At 36.4% G+C, this 20,169-nt stretch overlaps 2 protein-coding genes across 2 annotated transcripts in view; one reads left to right on the top strand and one right to left on the bottom strand.

Annotated features, from left to right (window-relative positions):
• LOC148842690 (MUS308 and mammalian DNA polymerase-like protein) overlaps positions 1–7,064 on the top strand; it is a 35,206-nt gene extending 28,142 nt beyond the window's left edge. The window contains exons 20-27 of the mRNA XM_088959686.1: positions 3,032–3,221; positions 3,310–3,420; positions 3,516–3,868; positions 4,340–4,448; positions 4,522–4,662; positions 5,016–5,112; positions 5,403–5,536; positions 5,665–7,064. Of these exons, the coding sequence (XP_088815812.1) occupies positions 3,032–3,221; positions 3,310–3,420; positions 3,516–3,868; positions 4,340–4,448; positions 4,522–4,662; positions 5,016–5,112; positions 5,403–5,503 (1,102 nt within the window). The 3' untranslated portion in view covers positions 5,504–5,536; positions 5,665–7,064. The remainder of the gene's footprint in view (positions 1–3,031; positions 3,222–3,309; positions 3,421–3,515; positions 3,869–4,339; positions 4,449–4,521; positions 4,663–5,015; positions 5,113–5,402; positions 5,537–5,664) is intronic.
• Positions 7,065–8,812: 1,748 nt separating this feature from the next.
• On the bottom strand, positions 8,813–11,285 carry RD22 (BURP domain-containing protein). Its single transcript, XM_088959685.1, has 3 exons — positions 10,873–11,285; positions 10,624–10,729; positions 8,813–10,160 (listed from the first exon to the last, which is right to left on the bottom strand). Exons 1-3 carry the CDS (start codon positions 10,909–10,911, stop codon positions 9,091–9,093), a joined length of 1,215 nt encoding a protein of 404 aa, XP_088815811.1. The 5' UTR covers positions 10,912–11,285; the 3' UTR covers positions 8,813–9,090.
• Positions 11,286–20,169: the final 8,884 nt, after the last annotated feature.

The raw sequence follows: 20,169 nt of genomic DNA, 5'->3' as shown, positions 1-20,169 counted from the left end.
ATCAATTCTGATAAATGGAGAACCATCTGGTTACTTTAAAGCCAACAGGGGCTTAAGGCAATGCTTCCCACTCTCTCCCTTACTTTTCACTTTGGTAGTCGACATCTTCAGCCACTTGATAGAGAAAGAGAAAGGTTTGAACCTCCTAAAAGGCTTCGAAGTTGGAAGGGAAAGACTTAAACTGTCTCACCTAATCTTTGTAGATGACATCATATTATTCTTAGAAGCTGACTGGGAAAACATCTCTAACCGTAAACAGGTATTAAGATGGTTTGAACTGGTGATTGGGCTTCAAGTCAACTTTTCCAAAAGCAGCCTTGTAGAGATTAAATGTGAAAGAACCCCTTCTAGACAGATTTAAGGAGTTGCTGGGGTGCAAAGTGGAAAGGCTTCCCATCTCTTACTTGGGGATGCCACTTGGTGGGAATCCGAGGAACCAAATCTTTTAGGACCTGATTGTGGAGAATTGGAGAAAAATTAGCAACCTGGAAGAAGAATTATATCTCAAAAGGCAGTAGACTCACATTAATCAAGATCTCTCTTTCCAATCTGTCAACTTATTTCCTTTTGGTTTTTCAAATCCTAGGGAAAATAGAAAACAAATTGGAGAAACTTCAACGTGATTTCTTATGGGATGGAGGAGGTGACAGAAGGAATCACAACCACTTAGTTTGCTGGAAACAAGTTTCTAGGCCAAAGAGGGATGGAGGACAGGGTTTAGGACACATCAAGGAAAGGAATGGTACCCTTCTCGGGAAATGGTTATGGAGATACTCCCTTGAGCCTGAAGCATTATGGATGGCAGTCATTAACAGAAAGTATGGGAGGGATGCCAACAGTTGGAATAGCAAGGTCCACTTGACCCGGGTAAAAGCAACAAACCCTTGGAAGGTTATTTCCTCTACCTACTCTCTTTTCATTGTTTTTGCTAGATATCAGGTAGGAAATGGGAACAAAACTAAGTTTTGGACTGACCTTTGGTGGGGAGAGTATTCCCTTGCACTCTCTTTCCCTAGAATTTTCAGCCTATCACAAAACCAAGATGCCTAATTTTCTACTTGCCTAAGCTACTCTCCCTCAGGAATCAATTGGAACTTGAACTTAAGAAGGCCACTGAGAGAGGTTGAACTTGCAGAAACATCTGTTCTTGTAAACTCTCTAAGTGAGGCGTACATCTCTCCCACAACCCCCGACCTTCGGATTTGGAAACCTAACCCAAATGGCAAGTTCACTACCAACTCCTACTTTAAGGCTCTGGTTTCAGATGGCCAGGTTACTACCACCTTCCCAGCCAAAATAACAAGGAGACAGAAAAAATTTTCCAATTAGTTACTGCATGTGTTACATGCATGTAAAGTAAAATTTTCAATTAGTTACTGTAGACCACTTTTAGCTCAACCGGTTAGCTAGTTTGCAATGTATCGGCCTGTATTGGCTGATATGTATCGTTCCTTTAAAGGCCCGATACACGGAATATATAGAAACCGGTTGTTGTGTTCCTTTTCGTCTGTTTTGGGCCAATACAGGCTCATATCAGACTGTTTCAGCTATGTATCGGCCAATATGAACCCGATACGAGTCAATATTCTAATGTATCGGTCAATAGATTACGGAATAATTACTTTAATTAATTATTCTCCCTCTCACGTTCTTCTTTCTTTTAATTATTCTCCCTCTCTCATTATTCATTCTTTAATCTTTAAGTCAAGTTTGAATTTGAATTTCAAATTTGGCACACCATTTTAACTTCTAATACACATAATTTTGGGTGTAGAAACTAAAGTAGGCAATAAGAAGGTTTGAACCTTGGTCACTAGTTTGTATTTTATAATGACCATGAGTCCACCACTACACCAAATCTATCTTGTTCAAATTTTATGCATTTTGATCCTTAAATAAGCTTTTTCTTTTTATGGATGTCTATTGGGGTGATTATGGGTCGGGTCATGCCCAAGTCTTTCATATATAAAATATTACATATAAAATATTTATATAAAATATATAATATAACATAAAATAACATAAATATATATTATAAGTGTCATTACAATATATATAAAATATATATATATATATATTTGGGCTTGGTACAAAGGCAGCTCGTAGGATCAAGAATGCATAATGTTTAACGTCATATTAGCTATTTGAAGTAATGCAATTGGAGAAAAAATAAAGAGATTAAGAGTTTACATGCTTGAATATGTTTTATATGTTTTGCTTGATTTATTTTTAAATTTCATTTAAAATATGTGTTACATGTTATGTTTATGTATTCTAATTTGAGATAATAGGTTTTTTAAAGCATTTATTTTTAAATTTAAGTTTAAAATTTTAATTAATAATTTGTTTAATATTCTAATTATTTGCATTTTTTTTTGAAATTTTGGCATTTTTTGATTTTTTTTTTGCATTTTTGAACCTTGTTTCAGAAAGGCGTGCACCTCGCATTGTGCCTTGCACCTTGCACAAAACAGCGCTTGCGCTTTTCTTTTGCGCCTCATTTTTAAAACACTGCCTTGGATGTTTGTCAATTAATGTTAACATTGATTATTAAAATTTATATATTAACAAATATTAAGACAAATTATTTTGGTTTTCTGAAAATCAAGGTAAGGTATATATGTGCATGTTTTAGTTTTTCCGTAATTTTTGAGCTGTTACTAATTGTGTCCTGATCTCTCGGACTTCATGCAAACCATTAAAGTAAGGTTTTCATGTGTAAGTAACTTATTTATGGTCATATATGCCCTGTGCGTATTGTTATTAATATAATTTTTAGGATTTATTTGTGTTTCATAGCGTATCCATGCGTATCTTGTGCTTTTGATACTTTGAACCTTGATTAAAATATCAATGTCGTGTTGTCCTTGCAGCACATTCTTTTCCAGTTGTTTTCAAGATATTAATTGTTTATACATTTTTTGACCTACAATCGTTCTTGTATAGTTTTTATTTTTTAATTATATTTTTACATGACTGCTTTGTATGTATCTTCAACTGTTTAATAATGGACCTCTGGTGTTATTTTCAGGCATCAGCATCCTATTATTTCAGTAATTAAAGAGCACAGGACATTGGCAAAGCTCCTAAATGGTACATTGGGGTCCATATGTTCACAGGCTAGGCTATCTGTGAGGTCACGGAAGTATACATTACATGGCCATTGGCTTCAGACATCAACAGCAACTGGACGTCTTTCAATGGAGGAACCTAATCTTCAGGTTTGACCTTTTTTTTTTTTTTCATTTGTTTTCCTAATAGCTTTAATTATAAAAATTCCCATTATTACTTATTTGTTATCATTTGTAGTGCGTTGAACATTCAGTTGAGTTCAAAATCCATCGCATTGACAAAGTCACAAGTGCTACAGGTTCTGATCATCATGCAATTAATGCCCGCAATTATTTTATTCCTACACAGGTATTGGTGTCTTACCATTGCCATTTAGAGAAGGAATTAATTAGTTCCAAAGTTGTAATTCAGTACACCTCACATTCTGAATTTGATCATGGCAGGACAATTGGTTGCTGCTAACAGCAGATTATTCTCAGATAGAGCTACGACTGATGGCTCATTTCTCTAAAGACTCTTCACTAATTGAACTTCTTAGTAGGCCAAATGGTGATGTGTTCACTATGATTTCTGCAAAATGGACTGGACAGTTGGAATCAACTATTACTTCCCAAGAGAGAGATCAAACCAAAAGGTTGGTCTATGGTATCCTCTATGGAATGGGTGCTAAAACCCTTGCAGGACAACTGAACTGTAGTGCAGATGAAGCAGCAGAAAAAATTGAAAGCTTCAAGTCTTCTTTTCCCGGTGTTGCTTCCTGGCTTAGTGAAGCTGTTGCATCTTGCCGTCAAAAAGGGTGAGCTCATCTTTATTGTTTTTTTTTGGTGCAAATGACCACCTGTTCCCATAAGGTTTGGATGGTAACAGACTAACAGTAGTTATCAACTTCTGGGAAGTTGACCTTAAGACAAAGATGCCATTCCAATTCCATTTAATCCAAACTATTGCTTCTCAAAGTCAATGCATACTACAGTTATTTGTGTAGCGTTTAAAGCCTTGTTTTGACAAGTGAAGCACCTGGATATTGTTTTTGAAAGTTTGGTTTAAATCATCTAATTTTTCCATTACTTGTTTCTACTTCGTTTTGAATTATCTACTTGTTATCTTTGACATGTTTTGAACTAATCAATAGACAGCTTTTGAAGCAAATAAGGTGACTTCAGATTTGACAGGCTCTCCCACTAAATATTATGCAGTGAAGTTATTGTTGTTTATTTGCAATGGGCTATTTGGAGGTTTTATGTTCTATGATGTCTTATTTGTGCAGCTATGTGGAGACCCTTAAGGGAAGGAAACGCTTCTTATCAAGAATTAAGTTAGGGAATAGCAAAGAAAAAGCTAAAGCTCAGAGGCAGGCTGTGAATTCAATTTGTCAGGTATTACCATAACAGAGAGACTATTCTTACTATGTTATGTTGAATCCACCTGGTACTAATAGCTGTTTTTTAGGGTTCTGCTGCTGACATAATCAAGATTGCAATGATAAATATTCATACTGTGATTGTCGAGGGATGTGAAAAGCCTAATTCAAGTTTTGAATTTGCAAAACAATTTCCCATGCTTAAAGGTCACTGCCGAATTCTTTTGCAGGTTAGTACTTTCAAACTCCAAGGTTGCAATAATAACAAGAAGCTCTCTCTCTCTCTCTCTGTGATGTACATAGACATATGCTTACATACATAGCAAAGGGTGGACCAGAACATATGCACACATACATATGTGCACAAAAATATAAAAGGGCAGACCAGTGCACAAGGCTCCTGCCAATGTGGGGTCTGGAAGGGACAGATGTATGCAGCCTTAACCCTGCATATACACTGAGGCTGCACAAAAATATCATAATATGCAATATATTCTCACTGTGAGATTGAACATTTTGTTTTGTTTTGGGGTTATGAAACAAAATGTTTGCAAGTGGTTATGGTTTTGTAATATGCTTACAGGTACATGATGAGTTAGTGTTGGAAGTTGATCCTTTGGTAATAGGGGAGGCTGGATTATTGCTACAGTTAAGCATGGAAAATGCTGTATCACTTCTAGGTATGCATGAACTCAACATAACATAAACTGGCTTTGTAATTCATCATCATAATCATCTAGGCCTTAACCCAACAATATTGGGTCAGATACACGAATCCTGTTTCACCATTCCATTCTTTATTGTGTCATATCCATTGTTAAATTGTGAGCGCTTAAATTATTTCTTACTACTTCAATCCATGTCCTTTCTGGTCTGCTCTTAGTTTTTCTGGCCCTTTCAAACCCATTGTTAAATTATGGCATTTAATTCTTTGGAAATATATTCACTAGTATCTTTTTCCTTGTGTCAGTTCCTTTGCAGGTCAAACTGAAGGTTGGAAGAACCTGGGGTTCTTTGGAGCTTTTCCAGGTGGAGCAATACAAAGAAGAAGTCCTCTTACAACATTCTTGAATTATACAAAGAAATGCCTTTCATCATCAGTTGGTACAGAAAAACTTTATTCTGTTAAAGAGCTTTTACATTAATTTGTATAAATATGTGGAAGACTTGGTTACTGGATGGAAAATTTTACTATGTTTTGTCAATTGAGTTATAAAATTGATGCTCTGTAGGTATTCAAATCCTAGAGGAACCCTCAATTGGAGGGGGAAGTGGCAAATTTATGCTGGTAGATCAACAAATTCATTGTCAGCTGCATGGGAAGTGCTGCCTATACCAACAACCTCGACCTCCATTTAGAAGTCATCTAGAAGGATGATTCACGAAAGAAATTGGGTGCAAAGTTCATTTCCTCTTCATGTGGAAGAGTTAAATTTACTTCCATACAGGCCTTGAGTTTATAATGCTTGGTTTGAATTGCAATTGCTAAGTTGTCCAAGAGCTCATTGTTGGGATCTTCAGAAATGCACTCAGCAAGAGATTTGCTAGATTCTGTAACTTCAAAAAGAAGTCTTTAACAAAAGGATTTTTGTACCTGCACATGGAAAGCAAGCAATTTGAGTGGATGCTCTCAATGTCACTTTGTGAATTTTAGAGACATCGATGCTTCTGAAAAGACACATCTTGTGTGGATGACAAATTTTGTTGGTCTTGCTTGTCACATTGTGCCAGTCACAACGGTTACTATGGAGGCAGGTACAGAGTAATTCTGACAATGTTCAGGTTCAGTGCAGAAGGAACATGTGAAAGGAGTGCTGAAGGTTGCAAAAAATTCAAATTGGGTTATACCTGATAGGTGATTGAATCTATGAACAGCTGAGACATGGTAGCCAAGGGTACCTTGGGGTCTTGTGCACAAAGTACTGCCAATGGGTTATGTTGGTAGAAGGATCGTCTTGTTTTCATGTTCAACATTGTCAGGGAACAAAAAGATGCTTTTATGACAACCGCACGAAACATTGAATATCATGAACATGTGGCTTATGAGGTTTTTGGCTTTATTTTTTTAGCAACACTGTAGTATCAAATCAGCAAAGAGAATAATCAACAGATGAGAAATTTTTTTTTCGAGAGTGATCGGTCACTAATCAGCAATGAGAATAATCAACAGTTGAGAATTTTTAAAGAGTTTGGTGGCTCAGTAATCAGCAGTCAGCATGAGAATAATCAACAGTGATTATTCATAGTTATTGTCGTGGTTTCAGGATGTTTCTGTTGGGATGGAGCTTGAAAGCCGCATTCTTTTAAGAGACGAGTGAAGTTGGTGCTAGGCAGACATAATTTTGTGCTGCCTTCTGAAAATCTCTAGACAAGCTGCCTGGACAGGACGTTCTCTTTATATGCGATTTATCGGATTCTTTATTTACAGTTCTCGTGTGGTTGAAACTCTTAGATAATTAGATTCTTTTCCCCCTTTGTTTTTTTAAATTCTTTTTTAGTTTTGTCGTCTAGTTTCTGTCACTGATAAGGAGGAAGCTGGCATGGCAACACCTGTTATAATTGTAAATGCATAACAAGTAAAGCTGACCATGTATATATCGGTTGTTATCTATGAATGTTTTTTAAATTTTAATGGTTGCTTAAGGGATTAGGGGTTTCTGGCTTCATAACTGTGTCGAATCCATACGTTGACAGCAAAATCATCAATAGAAAGGTTTCAGAATAGAACCTCTTGGAATTGTTCAGCTTGGACGGATTTCTGCATTTCCCCCGACTTTGGATGGATTTCTAGTCTCGTGTGGACTAGTAGTGGCGATCTATCTAGGGCTGTGGGCGCCCTATTAAGAAATGATCGATCAAATATCATTCTGAATACAATTCATGAGCTTGGACAGATGTCTGTAGGATTGAGGAGGCTACTATTTAATGGAGGAAGATGGAAATCTGAATCTTACCAACTGGGACCACTAGATCTGATAAATTCAGATACAAAGAAAATTCAACCTTGTTGTGCCATTAACTCGATTAGCTCAACTGAAGGAAATAACTTTAATGAACTGATGGGTGACTGAATGAAACCTTTAACCCATCTCCGAAAGCGAAGATGCCTCTTTTGGCAGTTGGTTCAGTCACTGTCACTCCATAGACCTCGGTTTAATTCATTACTGAATATCAATCTCTAGATTTCCTTGTGTTCTCTAAGGCGTGCCACTTAATATATCCTGGTTCTGCTCTGCCTTCCGAACTCTGAAGTCGCAGAGAACCGATCCTATAGATTTGGTTAAACAGTTGTGTGTCAGATGAGACGGTTGAAATTTGTCACATTGTTACATTCACTTTTCTGTTTCTGACCCTCGTTTCCCTTTTCGCTCCATTCCAAACACAACAATGACAAACCCGTTTGTCATCAATGGAAGCCAAAACACACAACAAATAAGCTCAATATAACAGAGGAGGCTACTAATATGATCTCTATCCTCCATGAAGGTAGTGCAAATTCCCCTCCAGTTCACCTTATAATGTAACTTGCTCTGCATTTACTCAATCTAATTTCTTTCCAGTACTACAACAAGAGAGAAATCCAGGGAAAAATGTGATATGATCATTTTAGGATTTGTAGAACTGAACTTCTTTACTAATGGAAGATTCCATCTATCAAACCATATTACTTCAAAACAGGGCCTGCACCTGTCTGATCAGATGGCTCCAAGACTCAGAAAGAAACAATTCAATATTGGCTTAATACAGACGATGGAATTAATAGAATTAATCAACTCCTACAAATTGGAGGGACAGACAACATTAAATGGGATGACGAGATATAAAGGAATTAAATTCTCACGGTTGTAGTTGCACAAGCTTTGGTATACTGATGGGAAACTGATCAAAACACTTAATCGTGCAATGCAATGTCAGGTACTGAACTGTATTAATATTAGGAGGTGATAAATTGATTGTTCAGTCAACCTCCCATTAACTTTAGTGCAGTTGGAACAGAGATAATTGGGGAAATGGGGTAATGAATCACATAGGTGGAGGTGTTGGTAAGTAGAACCCCAAAAACTAATAAAAGTCCATGAGGTGGACTGACATTTTATATATATATATATATATATATATATATTAGTTTAGTTTCCCTGTAAATGACGACCCAACTTTTGACTGGCCTAATGGTTGCAAAAAAGCAATTTAAGTCACACATGTAATTAAGCAATTCCATTTTTTATTTACAATCAATTCAGTATTTTTTGTGGGTTAATGAGATTTTTCATGCAGCCAATTTAAGTTACACATCTAATTAAGCAATTCCATTTTATTTATTTATTTATAATAATTTTATTCAGTATTTTTTGAGGGTTAATGAGATTTTTCATCTAGCCATTGATCTCATAAAAGGGCTGTATTTATTGTATCAGAATTAAGAATATATAGTACAGAAGAAACAAGAAAACATCTATTATTTATCACTATTACATCTCCATTCAGCAAGCTTTTTATGTAATATGTATATAAAGCCAACTATAGGAATCAGACGGGGACTAACCAAAAGCAAACGTAAAATACTGTGACAGCCCAAGCTAAACATCAACCAGCCTCAATCAAACTAACAGTAGAAACCATGGGAGAACTGCAAGCTCTGTCGTCCTCTCTGTGAATTTCTACTTGCCAACCCAGACAACGTGATCCTCAGGAAGGAAGTGACAGACAGGAACCGTTCCGGGCTTAACCTTGAGTACCTGGAAGGCCAGGTGCCTGGGGTTCCATTTCGCTGTGTCAGTGTGGCATACAGCAACAGCCTTGGCCTTGGTTCCATCAGCACCAACCAGAGGAACAGCGTAAGCCCTTGTGGTCTGTGTGGCATGGCAATAGAAGACAGCGTATGGGTAGTTCTCGCTATGGCACACCACCGACTTGTCGTCGGACAATTTCTCGACGCCCGGTGAGATGGTATACTGCTGCCTCTTGGTGTTCTCCTTATCAACCTCTGTGGACATGGCCACAACATGCTTTCCAAGCTTTGAAGTGCTGAAATCGACCATCGACTCCAGCGATGTTGCACACAGCTTGTCCTCTCCCTCCATGGCCGGAATTTCACAGTCTTCGAGGGTGTTCTTCATGAGCTCGGCTTCTTCTGATTGAGGCTCCACCGAGAACTGCTGGAGGATCTGCGGCAACGCCTTGGAGGAGAAGGGTATGGTGTCTGCAACTTGGCGTGGTAAGAAGGTTGAACCGCTGGTTGTTTTGGTGAAGCGCAAGTTCATCTTGGTGCCGGCGTTCAAGTCTTTCTCCATAAAGAAGAGAGCCACGTTCGGGTCGTCTCGGAGCTGGTCCTCAGAGGCGGCGTACTTGTAAAGGAAAGGACTAGCGCCGGGATGTACCCCGACGTACACAGGCTTTCCCTTGTGTCCTGTGTTGACTGTTACTCCTCCCTTTCCGACGTTGACGTGAGTTCCGCTTCCGCTCCCAGGCTTTCCGGTGTGCACTCCGACGCCTCCTTTGCGTCCAACATTTACGCTGGTGCCATGGGGCTTCCCTTTTCCGGTATTCACGGTGACTCCGCCCTTGCCTACGTTGACTGCTGTACCAGACCCACCGGGCTTCCCCGTGTTAACAATCACACCACCCTTTCCTACGTCCACCGAAGTACCACCAGGCTTCCCCTTTCCGGCAACGACGTGGACGCCACCCTTCCCTACCACAACAGAGGCACTTTTCTCTGCTGTCAAATCTGCAAGTTCAACAGCAGCAGAAGAAACAAGGTGTTATGAATAGAATCACATATTGGTGGGTAGTAAGTATTGTTATTTTTTTTTTCTTCTGATGAATAGTACTGTTAATTTGAAATCACTTAAACTCGGTTTTCTCCGAGTCATTCGTCACTTGTGGGGTTGGTTTTCACCTCTCCCTCCCTGGAACATTCATCACTTTTAATGGGCCAAAACATTCAGAGTTGGAAAAACGATTTGATTTGCTATATAAATCAGATTTTGAGCAAACACTGAGGTTAAATAGAGTTCAGATTTTGCGCTTATGGGGGAGATTTTCAAATGTGTTAATTCATTTATTCTGTTGTAGTCTTCTTTCTTTTTTAGTAAAGCTTTGATGAGCTCTAACTTACTGGACCATCTAAAACCAGAGAACTTCTGACTTAAAAAGAAGAAGAAGAAGAAGAAGTGAGATATGAGACGGACCAGGCCATAAGAGATCACGGATTGCTTTGGGCATGGGAGTATCTGGAAGCACTGATTGCCAATAAACTTCTGAAGGTAAAGTGGCATGGCTGACAACCAATGCAAGCTGCAAAACAAGAAGAAGAAATTAAATGTAACTGATAACTCCTCTCTTTTCTTTTATTCTTTTTGTTTCTAAAAATCGAAAGACAATCCACAAACATACTGACGAACGAGAAAGATTTTGTTAATGAATAATAAAAAGCTCACCGAAAGAAAAGCAAGGATTGGTAGGACACGGAGCTCCATCGCTGCAGGGGCCGATAACAATAACCCAGAGAGATTTTGTGATGATTACTTCACTGAATGCAACACAGAGAGCTAAGCTTATACACTGAGGCAAGGTGAGAGTGGATGCTATTTATAAGGTTATTTTTCATTTTATTTGTTTGATGATGAGAATTCATAAAGCCTTCACTACAAAAGCAACACACCACCTATCAGTGAGACAGGATTAATTGCCTCAAGACCCTCAACTACCTTTGGCTGGCGCAATTCAATGTGATCGGATGGATGGTACAGGTGGTGTTAAATTTAGAACACAGCACAGACGACCCATTTATTTACTTCAATTCAAAACACGTTAGAGAAGTAGAGAATACAAATCTTACAGACTGACAGTTATCTTATTGTATCAAAGATACCCAAACAGATAACATGCAGAATTCGTTGTCAATGCTGACGGCAAAACTTGTTTCCTTCTTTCCCATGGTAATTTCTCTTGGACTTGGGTGCTTCAGCATGCCACACGTGGTCTGAACCCTACAAGTGTCAATCTAGAGAGAGAGAGAGAGAATGCTAGGTTCCTAAGATTTAACAAAGGCAAAACAGATAATTACAACTATCTACTTGTTCATGTATTCATTTAGACGGTGGGAAACTGTGATCACCTCTAGTCCTCCAATGAATGATACGTGGCAAATTGTAGGGTTTAAATTGATTGGGGACATGTGGCTCCGGAGGCAAGGAATTGTTATATGACTAAATTGGTGCTGCTAAGTTAATAGCTTAGACTTTTGAAGCACAACCAACAACTACCAATTTATTGAGGTTAGTAGGAGTTGGGAATAGATAGTTAGGAGTTATGTTGGTAGCAGATCCTGTGGGGTCTGCCAGTAATCTACATTATGCCCATGACCTTCCGTACACACTTTGTTTAGAATTGAGATTCAGTAGATGATTCTAATCAAGATAATTTATATTTGTATGCAAAATACATATTACGTACATTCATCATTATGTATAACGTCCATTCGGTTAAAATCCCTTCGAATCGGAGTTGGAATGATTTATTCTTATAATCTGTTTGGTTTAGATAGGAATAATGAGAATGAGAATTGAAATTAGATGGAAATAAATTTTATTCCTAAGGTAGGATGAGGGAATGGTTATTCTCTTAACTATCAGGAATGGGAATGATATTCCGATTCCACTCAACCACATAGATGGAATCAGAATGGCCCATTTTGATTTCGATTCCAGACCCCTATTCCTACAAATCAAACAGGCCCTAATTATACTCTCCTTGATATCATCATCATCATTTAAGCCTTGTCTTAATTATATGGGGAATGCTACTTAAGGATATAATTATGATACAAAGAGAAAACTTGTAACCAATCAACTGATATCATAAAAGTGATAACTAATCGGGTGGTTACTTGTCAAGTTCTTAAAACATATTGTTCTATGGAGCTACACAACCCAGGGGTAGAGATGGCAATTTTCTCCATTCCCGGGGATGGGATGGAGATTAGGGCTGTTCATAAGAAGGCCCAACCCGGACTGACCCAACCCGAGTCGGCTGGGTTATCTTCAGCACCGGTCGGTTTCGGGTTGTAAAACATCATAAACCAATGGTTCGGGTCGGTTTCGGTTTTCACGCAAGAAAACCGAAACCGACCCGAACTGAACTGACTTAGTAGTTAGTAGTTAGTTCCTACTTCTTAGTTAGTAGTTACAACCTACTTAGTTCCTACTTAACTAAGTTGTCTCTATCCTAATTACAACCTAACTTAATTTCTAGTCTTCTAGTTAGGAATAACATTAATGGCAAGTATTGTAAGACAATTAGACAAGGAATTTTTTTGGAAAAGTTTAAACCAAATAGGCAACCAATTACAATTAGAATTAGGTATCATTTTTTACTTTGATTAGAAGATTTCTTGAAATATACAAATTTCAGTCTTCTTTCTCTAATACAATTTTACTTTCTATTTTCTTGATAACTTCTATTCTAAGTTTCTAACTTGGTCCGCCCCCATTATTGCAGTTGAATTTCTGCCAAGCATGGTTGAACTTAGAGCTGAAACCGACCCAAACCCACCCAAACTGACTCAAACCGATCAGGTCGGTTTTGCTTAACACTGGGTCGGTTTCGGTTTCAAGTTCAGGTAACCCGATCAAGTAAGGTCAGTTGGAAAAACCTCAGTAAACCGACCCAACCCGACCTGTGAACAACCCTAATGGAGATTGCTGTAGTGGGGACAAGGTGGGGATGAGATTAATAGAAATACTTGATTGGGGATATGGAGTGAAGTCCACACCTCGCCCCAACTCCGATTATATATATTAAATATATGTGTGTACATACTATATTAAATATATAATATTATCTATATTATTTATTATATTATTTATATTATATATATCAAATTATATTTAAAATATTATATGCATTTTAACTTTTTCTTTATTTTAAATAAATACCTTTCTAAAAACAAACTTTTAATTAAAAATTCAGGGATTCAAGTCTTTGATGGAGAAGCCCTCTTAATCTGGGACCGGGGATGCGGGCTAAAATTTTTGATAGGGATTAATTTAAAATTCAAGGTCGAGATGGGGAGTATGATCCCCGCCCCGAACTTGCCCATTGCCATTCCTACCCTAGGGGTCATCCCCTAAACCCATAATACCCCCAAACCCATAAACATAATTCCACTAATAGTGGTAATTATAAATGTAGTATCCAATACTTATGAAAATTATTAAAATTTTCCAATTATTTATTTTAGAAATTGAAAGTTTTATAATTTAACTTTCACTAAATTAACAAAATCATTAATTATTGCTAAAAAATTATAGTAAATATCAAAATTAATGAAAACATAAAAAATAAATTTATATTTATTGAAATTAATTTTCCACTAAAAATTACTGAAATTTATTAATTATTATTTGATAATATAATTAAATATTAATAAATTCACCAAAATTACTGAAAAATATCAATAAATACTTATTACTAAAAATTACTGATAATTTTAAATTATTAAATTTGTATTTATTAATATTTTAATTAATTATTATTTTTTAGTAATTATTGATTTTAATAATTAGATTTCAAAAAATTCTGAAATTAAATTACCAAAATCAGTAATTTTCAGCAAGCAATTCTTAGTAATTAAAATTTTCAGTTTACCAAAATTAAGATAAATTATAGTTTAGGTTTTGATATTTACTAAATAATATTCAATTATATAAATAATTATTGAAAATAAAAAAAATATTTCACAAATTAATTTAACCACGTTTTTGGTTTTTAGATTGTTTATAACATAGATTCATAGGTGTTTCAAGGGGAATTTTAGATGGGAGAGATTGTTTTGGAGAAATTTTAGGAGGGGGTTGAGCAGATTGGTAACATGAGAGAGAGAGAGAGAGAAACTCTAGTGAAGAAGATAAGGCTGCCACGTGGCAATATAGATTAAATGCCTGTTTGTTTCCTCTTAACTCTTATCTCTTAAGAGGAACCTTTTAACTTTAACAGAAAAGTGATTGTTTTCTCTTATCTCTTATCTCTTAAAGTACAATCATACAACGTTTTATTTTCCAATGATACCCCCCAAAAAAGATAAACAAAAATTTTCATATATGGGGTCAAAATGGATATTCGATAATTTTTAGAATTCAGGACAACATTCTTTGCATTCAGAGGAAAGAGAAGTTCACCAATGCCAATACACCTCTTAATGTAAATATTGCACTTCCATGTCAGGCTTTAGAGCAAATTAACAAACCCTAACAGGTGTTTTAGGAAGACTTAGGTGGGAGAGATAGTTTAGGAACAATTTTAGGAAGGGGTTGGCTAATTATTGGGAACATGAGAGAGAGAGAGAGAGAGATTTGGAGTGGGACTCTAGTGTAGAAGAGAGGGCTGCCATGTGGCAATATAGATTGAGAGGTTTTTTAGGAAGAATTTTGGGTGGGAGGAGGGGGTTGGCTAAATGATTGGGAATATGAGAGAGAGGTTTGGAGTGGAACTCTAGTGTAGAAGAGAGAGATGCCACGTGGCTACATGAAAGGGCTAGGAACAGGTAAGGAAGAAAGGAGTGAAGTTTAAGGAGAACAGAGAGAAGGGGGAATGGGAGGAGAGGGCTGATGACGTGGGATCTAATCGCTTTATAAAATAGTATAGAAGTATAGATACATTCCTACAATTATTAAAATATAATTCTTGTAGCATATTTCAGTTCAAATATATGGAATTTTAGTTATGTACCGTGGCCATGTATTAGTTGGGATTCATCTGTAATACTTTGTAGGGATAAGTCTGAAATGGCAGCCCCCTCGAGTTAAGTCCATCCCTAGAAATCTTAGTTCCACCACCCCTAGACTGAACTATAAAATCCCTTACTTTGTATTGGTTGGACCGGCATAAATTGAAACAATGAAATCAGTCTGGAGGTCCGGCGGGTTTGGGTCTGGAAAGCCTATTCAAATAATGGGCACAAGAAGAAAGAAAGAAAGAAAAGCAACGCCACGATAGAAAAGGTCGACCCAATTTGAGTTTGCATGGTTAATCTTGGGCTTGGGGCTTTGTCATGGGCTTGCGTCTCGAAAGTCCATTATTAGAATACCCGGTTCTTCTTGGGTTTGGAACAAAGGCCTCGTGTAGTCTGAGGTCGGCTAGAGCCCATGTACCGGACTTTATTAACATTTATCAACTCTATCTGTTGATACTGTGTACATTCAATAACCCGGATAAGCACCCTGTACATTGTGAATAAATACATGTCTCATTATATGTTGGGCCCGGTTCGTTTTTTCAGTCGGTGACCAACTTTTCTGTATATCAATAATTGTCGTGATAATTCAAAAATTTCGATATATATCATTTAGCTGAATAAGTGATACATATATCTCAAGTGGATAATTGGTTTTTTCATCGAAGAAAACTTGTCAAAACATTGTCACAAAAACCCCTTTTAATTAATAAAGTTTAATAGGTAAAAACGGTCAATTGGTTAACTTATAAAAACAAAAAATTACAATGAAAAATATAAATAAACAACTTACGACGCCTTAGTATCAAATTTTGGCTGCCTAAGGCCATGAGCACATCCGTAGGAGAAAGTATTAGATGAACTTGATTGCTGTTTAAAAGACAGAGCCGGGGCCCAATCATTTTGTTCCATGTCAGCCATAAATGCAAGTGAGAGGTTAGAGTGATGTGGGCCATATATGTGTACTTTATGGCTGGTGTGGTGCAAAATGATTGGTCCAGCCTACAAAACAGCTATCAAGTTCAGCTGATCACTTTCCATCTGTAACTATTGTAAATTGCAAAGACCCTCAATGCAATTAATAGTTTAACACTAAAGCCATAAGCACATCTCAGGCGGCTTTGGGATTCATTCCAACACTGAACAAAGCTAAGAGCTTATTTGGGAGTGCTTTAGTTTTGATTGAGCAGCTTTATTTGCCATGTGGCATTTGTTTTTGTTTTAAAAAACAAAACCAACCATTTTGTCCAACACTACGTAAATGCACGCCACCTAAACTATGCATTTGTTTAAACGTCGAAAAGAATTTTTGAATATTGATCACTGCTCACCAACAAACTCGTAGCTCAAGACTGCAGCCTTTGTAGCAATGCAGAATATATAATTAACGATGTTGTAAATTAGGTGTTGCCCATTATTTTTGCTCATGTTGTTGTTGTCTTTCTTCTAATGTTTTGCTTCCTTGGCCCATAAATGGCTAGATTGATACTTTTGATGCTGATACTATTACAAGTTATAGTTTAAAGATTTGATAAAATGTTGAATATAATACAATACATAAATTAGAAATCCATTAATTTATTAAGTTTAATATATATATATATGTCAGCTATAAACTTCGACTATGATATGTTGATTTTATTGTTCTATGTAACTTTCCTTTCTTATATGAAGCCACATCCACATTATAAGGAACTCCAAAATTGCAGATGTTGGGTTTTAATGGCTTATATATTCAATGAAACAATTGCATTGATGGGCTATTTTATAAGTGAGCTTAATTAAGTGATTCAGTTATGTAAAGCCCATAGACTTTAATAAGTAGGTATGGGGTTTAATGGGTGGATATCGCATTTGACCCATATAGGCTTAATGGGATCCTATTAGGTCAAAATATAAAGATCCTAAGTTATGATTCTCAATAGGTTAAATCATTCAGCCGCCCTCTATTTTCTCCCCATCAGAGATAGAGAGTTGAGAGAAGCTCAAGCAAAAAAGGATTTAACTGAGGAAAACCACACCTGTCGATACAGTCATTTTGTCATCTATTCCGCAAAGATTCGACTGCTGCGATGAATACAGGTATTTATATCGGAATTTCCTTGATAACTGCAGCATGATGTATTTTGAGTGCAACAAAATCTCTTGTTCTTTGTATGTTCTTTGTATTGGTCTGTATCTCCAGCAGAACCCCAGAATTCACAGAGCTCACAGTGAATTTGGTTCTCTGAGCAACTCGTTTAGACCAAGATGATTTAGTAGTTGTAGTCTCAAACTTGTTGCAAGAGGTGCAGTCCCTGATTCTTTTTCAAGGGTATGCTCTTGCTTAACAGTTTTAAATGTTCATTATTTCTGTTGAAATTGTAATATAATACTAAGCATTTTCTTGAAAATTTATGCAGAGCTGCCAAGGGTATGGTGGGTTCTGCTACTGTTTTGTCTTTCATGTTTAATTTTCTCTTGTTTTGAGTTTGGAAATATGTCAATTAATAGAGAGACATGTTTTGGAAAACTGAAACAAGCTACTTTGTGCATGCATTTGTGACGTATTGCATTTTCTCACCCAAAGTTAGGGATCTAATGTACTTATCTACACACTTGAACTCTTTCTACGTTATACCTGGATTTGTTCAACTTCATTTCAGGGCGTTATTGTTCGATTTCTGCTTTGCTTTGGTCATGGATGCACATTTACAAAATCCTCTTATGTCTTAATTTTCTCTAATCAGATCCATCATTATCAATATTCTTACTAAGATCATTCTTAAGTAAATCTCTCTCTCTGCCACCCCTCAACACACACACATTTCCTCTCTCCCATTAAATCCTTTCTTTCCTCTTAAATCTTTCTTAATGAAACTGGGATATAAATTAGATAGATTAGATTCGATAAAGGACAACCCAAGACTAACCCTAGACATGAACCTGATGCCCCCATACTGATGTCAAAACCCAAATTTATCAATTCAAACCTAATCGATTCCCTATTAAACCTCCTGCATTGCATGGGTTTATTTACCAGTGAAGATTGAAAAATAACCCTAGATATCGCACGATTTATCCGTAAAATATTATAAATTTCACCCTGAAACAATCTCCTATCTTACTCATAATGATCTGAATAAACAACTACAGATGTTGATACTTTGGAGAATACTGTAAATATCAAATATCACCATACGCTACAAATATAATTTTTTAGTACTGTATTTAATCAATGAAAGATCAATCCCACCTTTCAGAATAAAAATATTTACACCTCTTCGATTCAATTCAGGACCCTAGAATTTCCTCTTCTTTATTACTTTAAGACACTCTCAACCCCTAAAAGCCAAAATATCCCACCATTATTGCGAAAGGACATCACAATCTTTGTGTTTGAAACCTTCTACTCTAGAATCAGTTACATGAACACGGAATCACTGTCTGACCCGAAACATCCCGTGTGAGGATATTTCGAAAAGGCCCCAATATAATACGCAAAGTTGAACCTTGCATAAAATGAAAAACCAGTCTTTTACTGCAAATATTCTATGAGCCATGGTTATGACCAAAGGGTTTAGTGTTGGGCCAATGAGTCACATCGTGGCAAGTGGAATTCATCATCATTTTGCTATTTTGGGAGTTGTTCATCCAACTAAGACCCTCAGCAAGATATATCAATTTTTTAACATAATTGCTCACTTATAACGAACTTATCAGAGACCTTTAAAAAAAAAAAAAATTCTTTAGTTACCCAAAATAAACGAGGAGAGAAAGGAAGTAAGAAGAAGGTCCTGGGGCTAGTTTAAGCTTACGTAAACAATTTCATCTACTACTACTAGAACTTGTAAATTGAAGAGATTAATCAATTACTAAATCTTGGCTCAAATCGCTTTTTTAATCTTTTGAGACGTTTTTTATTTGACTTTGGTGTATGCTAGGGCTCTGGGGTACAAGACAATGACAGTTGAGAAAAAACAAATGAACTCTGTCAAAATGAATGGAGGTCTGAATCTGTGTGTTTACATTAGAAACTAGAAAGGGGGGGCGTTTTGTGGGCTACCTAGTGCTGTTGGAAATTGCACATTATGCTATCTACTCCTCTTCCTCTTCCTCGTTATCATCTTTATCCTATTTCGTCATTTCATTCTATTTAATGCCATATCCATTATTAAATACTGACACCTAATAAAAAATAGAATACTTGGCTACATTTCTCTATATGAGAGAATCGATAATATTTTATTACAATAGAATTCATGTAACCACCACCGGTGTTCCTTTGTTTCTCTCAACAATTCTATTTCATTCCGTTCTTTTATTTTCTCTAAGTTTGGTATCAGACCTCTCTAATCCCTTGCATGGCAATCTAGTGGTAACACCGACCCATCTCAATCTGCTTCATCTATGAATAGTTTCAATATTATTCTCTCCATTGCTGTTGTTCCGTTAATGTCAGCACAACACAAATAAATAAAATGAAACAGAACAATTGAGGGAGATGAAGTACAGGCTTTGTTAAGCAAAAGTTAAACAATAGAAACAAATAAGAATAAACAATTGTTTTTTTTTAAATAATTTATAATTATTTATATTTTATATACTACTTTTAATATTTTTTTGTAATACAAAAATAATAATTGATTGCAGTTAGGGTTGTTCATCAAACCGATCAATCATTCAAAAATTTTCGAGTCTCTCTATTAGAGAGATGTAACCGAAAGCACCATTCTACATTCTGCGCAATTACTAAATTATGAGTGCTTAAATCATTTTTTCACTACTTTTAAATCACTAGTTTTTCTCATTCTATCATCTATTAGACCCATTTCTGACTTATTTTGATGACTTCATTTCTAATATCGTCCTTTTTAGTTTTTTCATTCATCCATCTCAGTATATACAACCCAATACTCTGCTCAAATAAAGAGAGGACAAAACCACCCATTTCGACTTACTGCTTCACCAATGAAACCCATTCACGTAATATGGGAGTAGCATTATGTGACCCACAGAGATT

Source organism: Nelumbo lutea, chromosome 8 (assembly GCF_056320005.1).
Source record: "Nelumbo lutea isolate HS-2025 chromosome 8, American lotus-T2T, whole genome shotgun sequence".
Classification (NCBI taxonomy): Eukaryota; Viridiplantae; Streptophyta; class Magnoliopsida; order Proteales; family Nelumbonaceae; genus Nelumbo; species Nelumbo lutea.
Note: the sequence above shows the minus strand (reverse complement) of the source record. Positions and strands in the feature narration are given on the sequence as shown.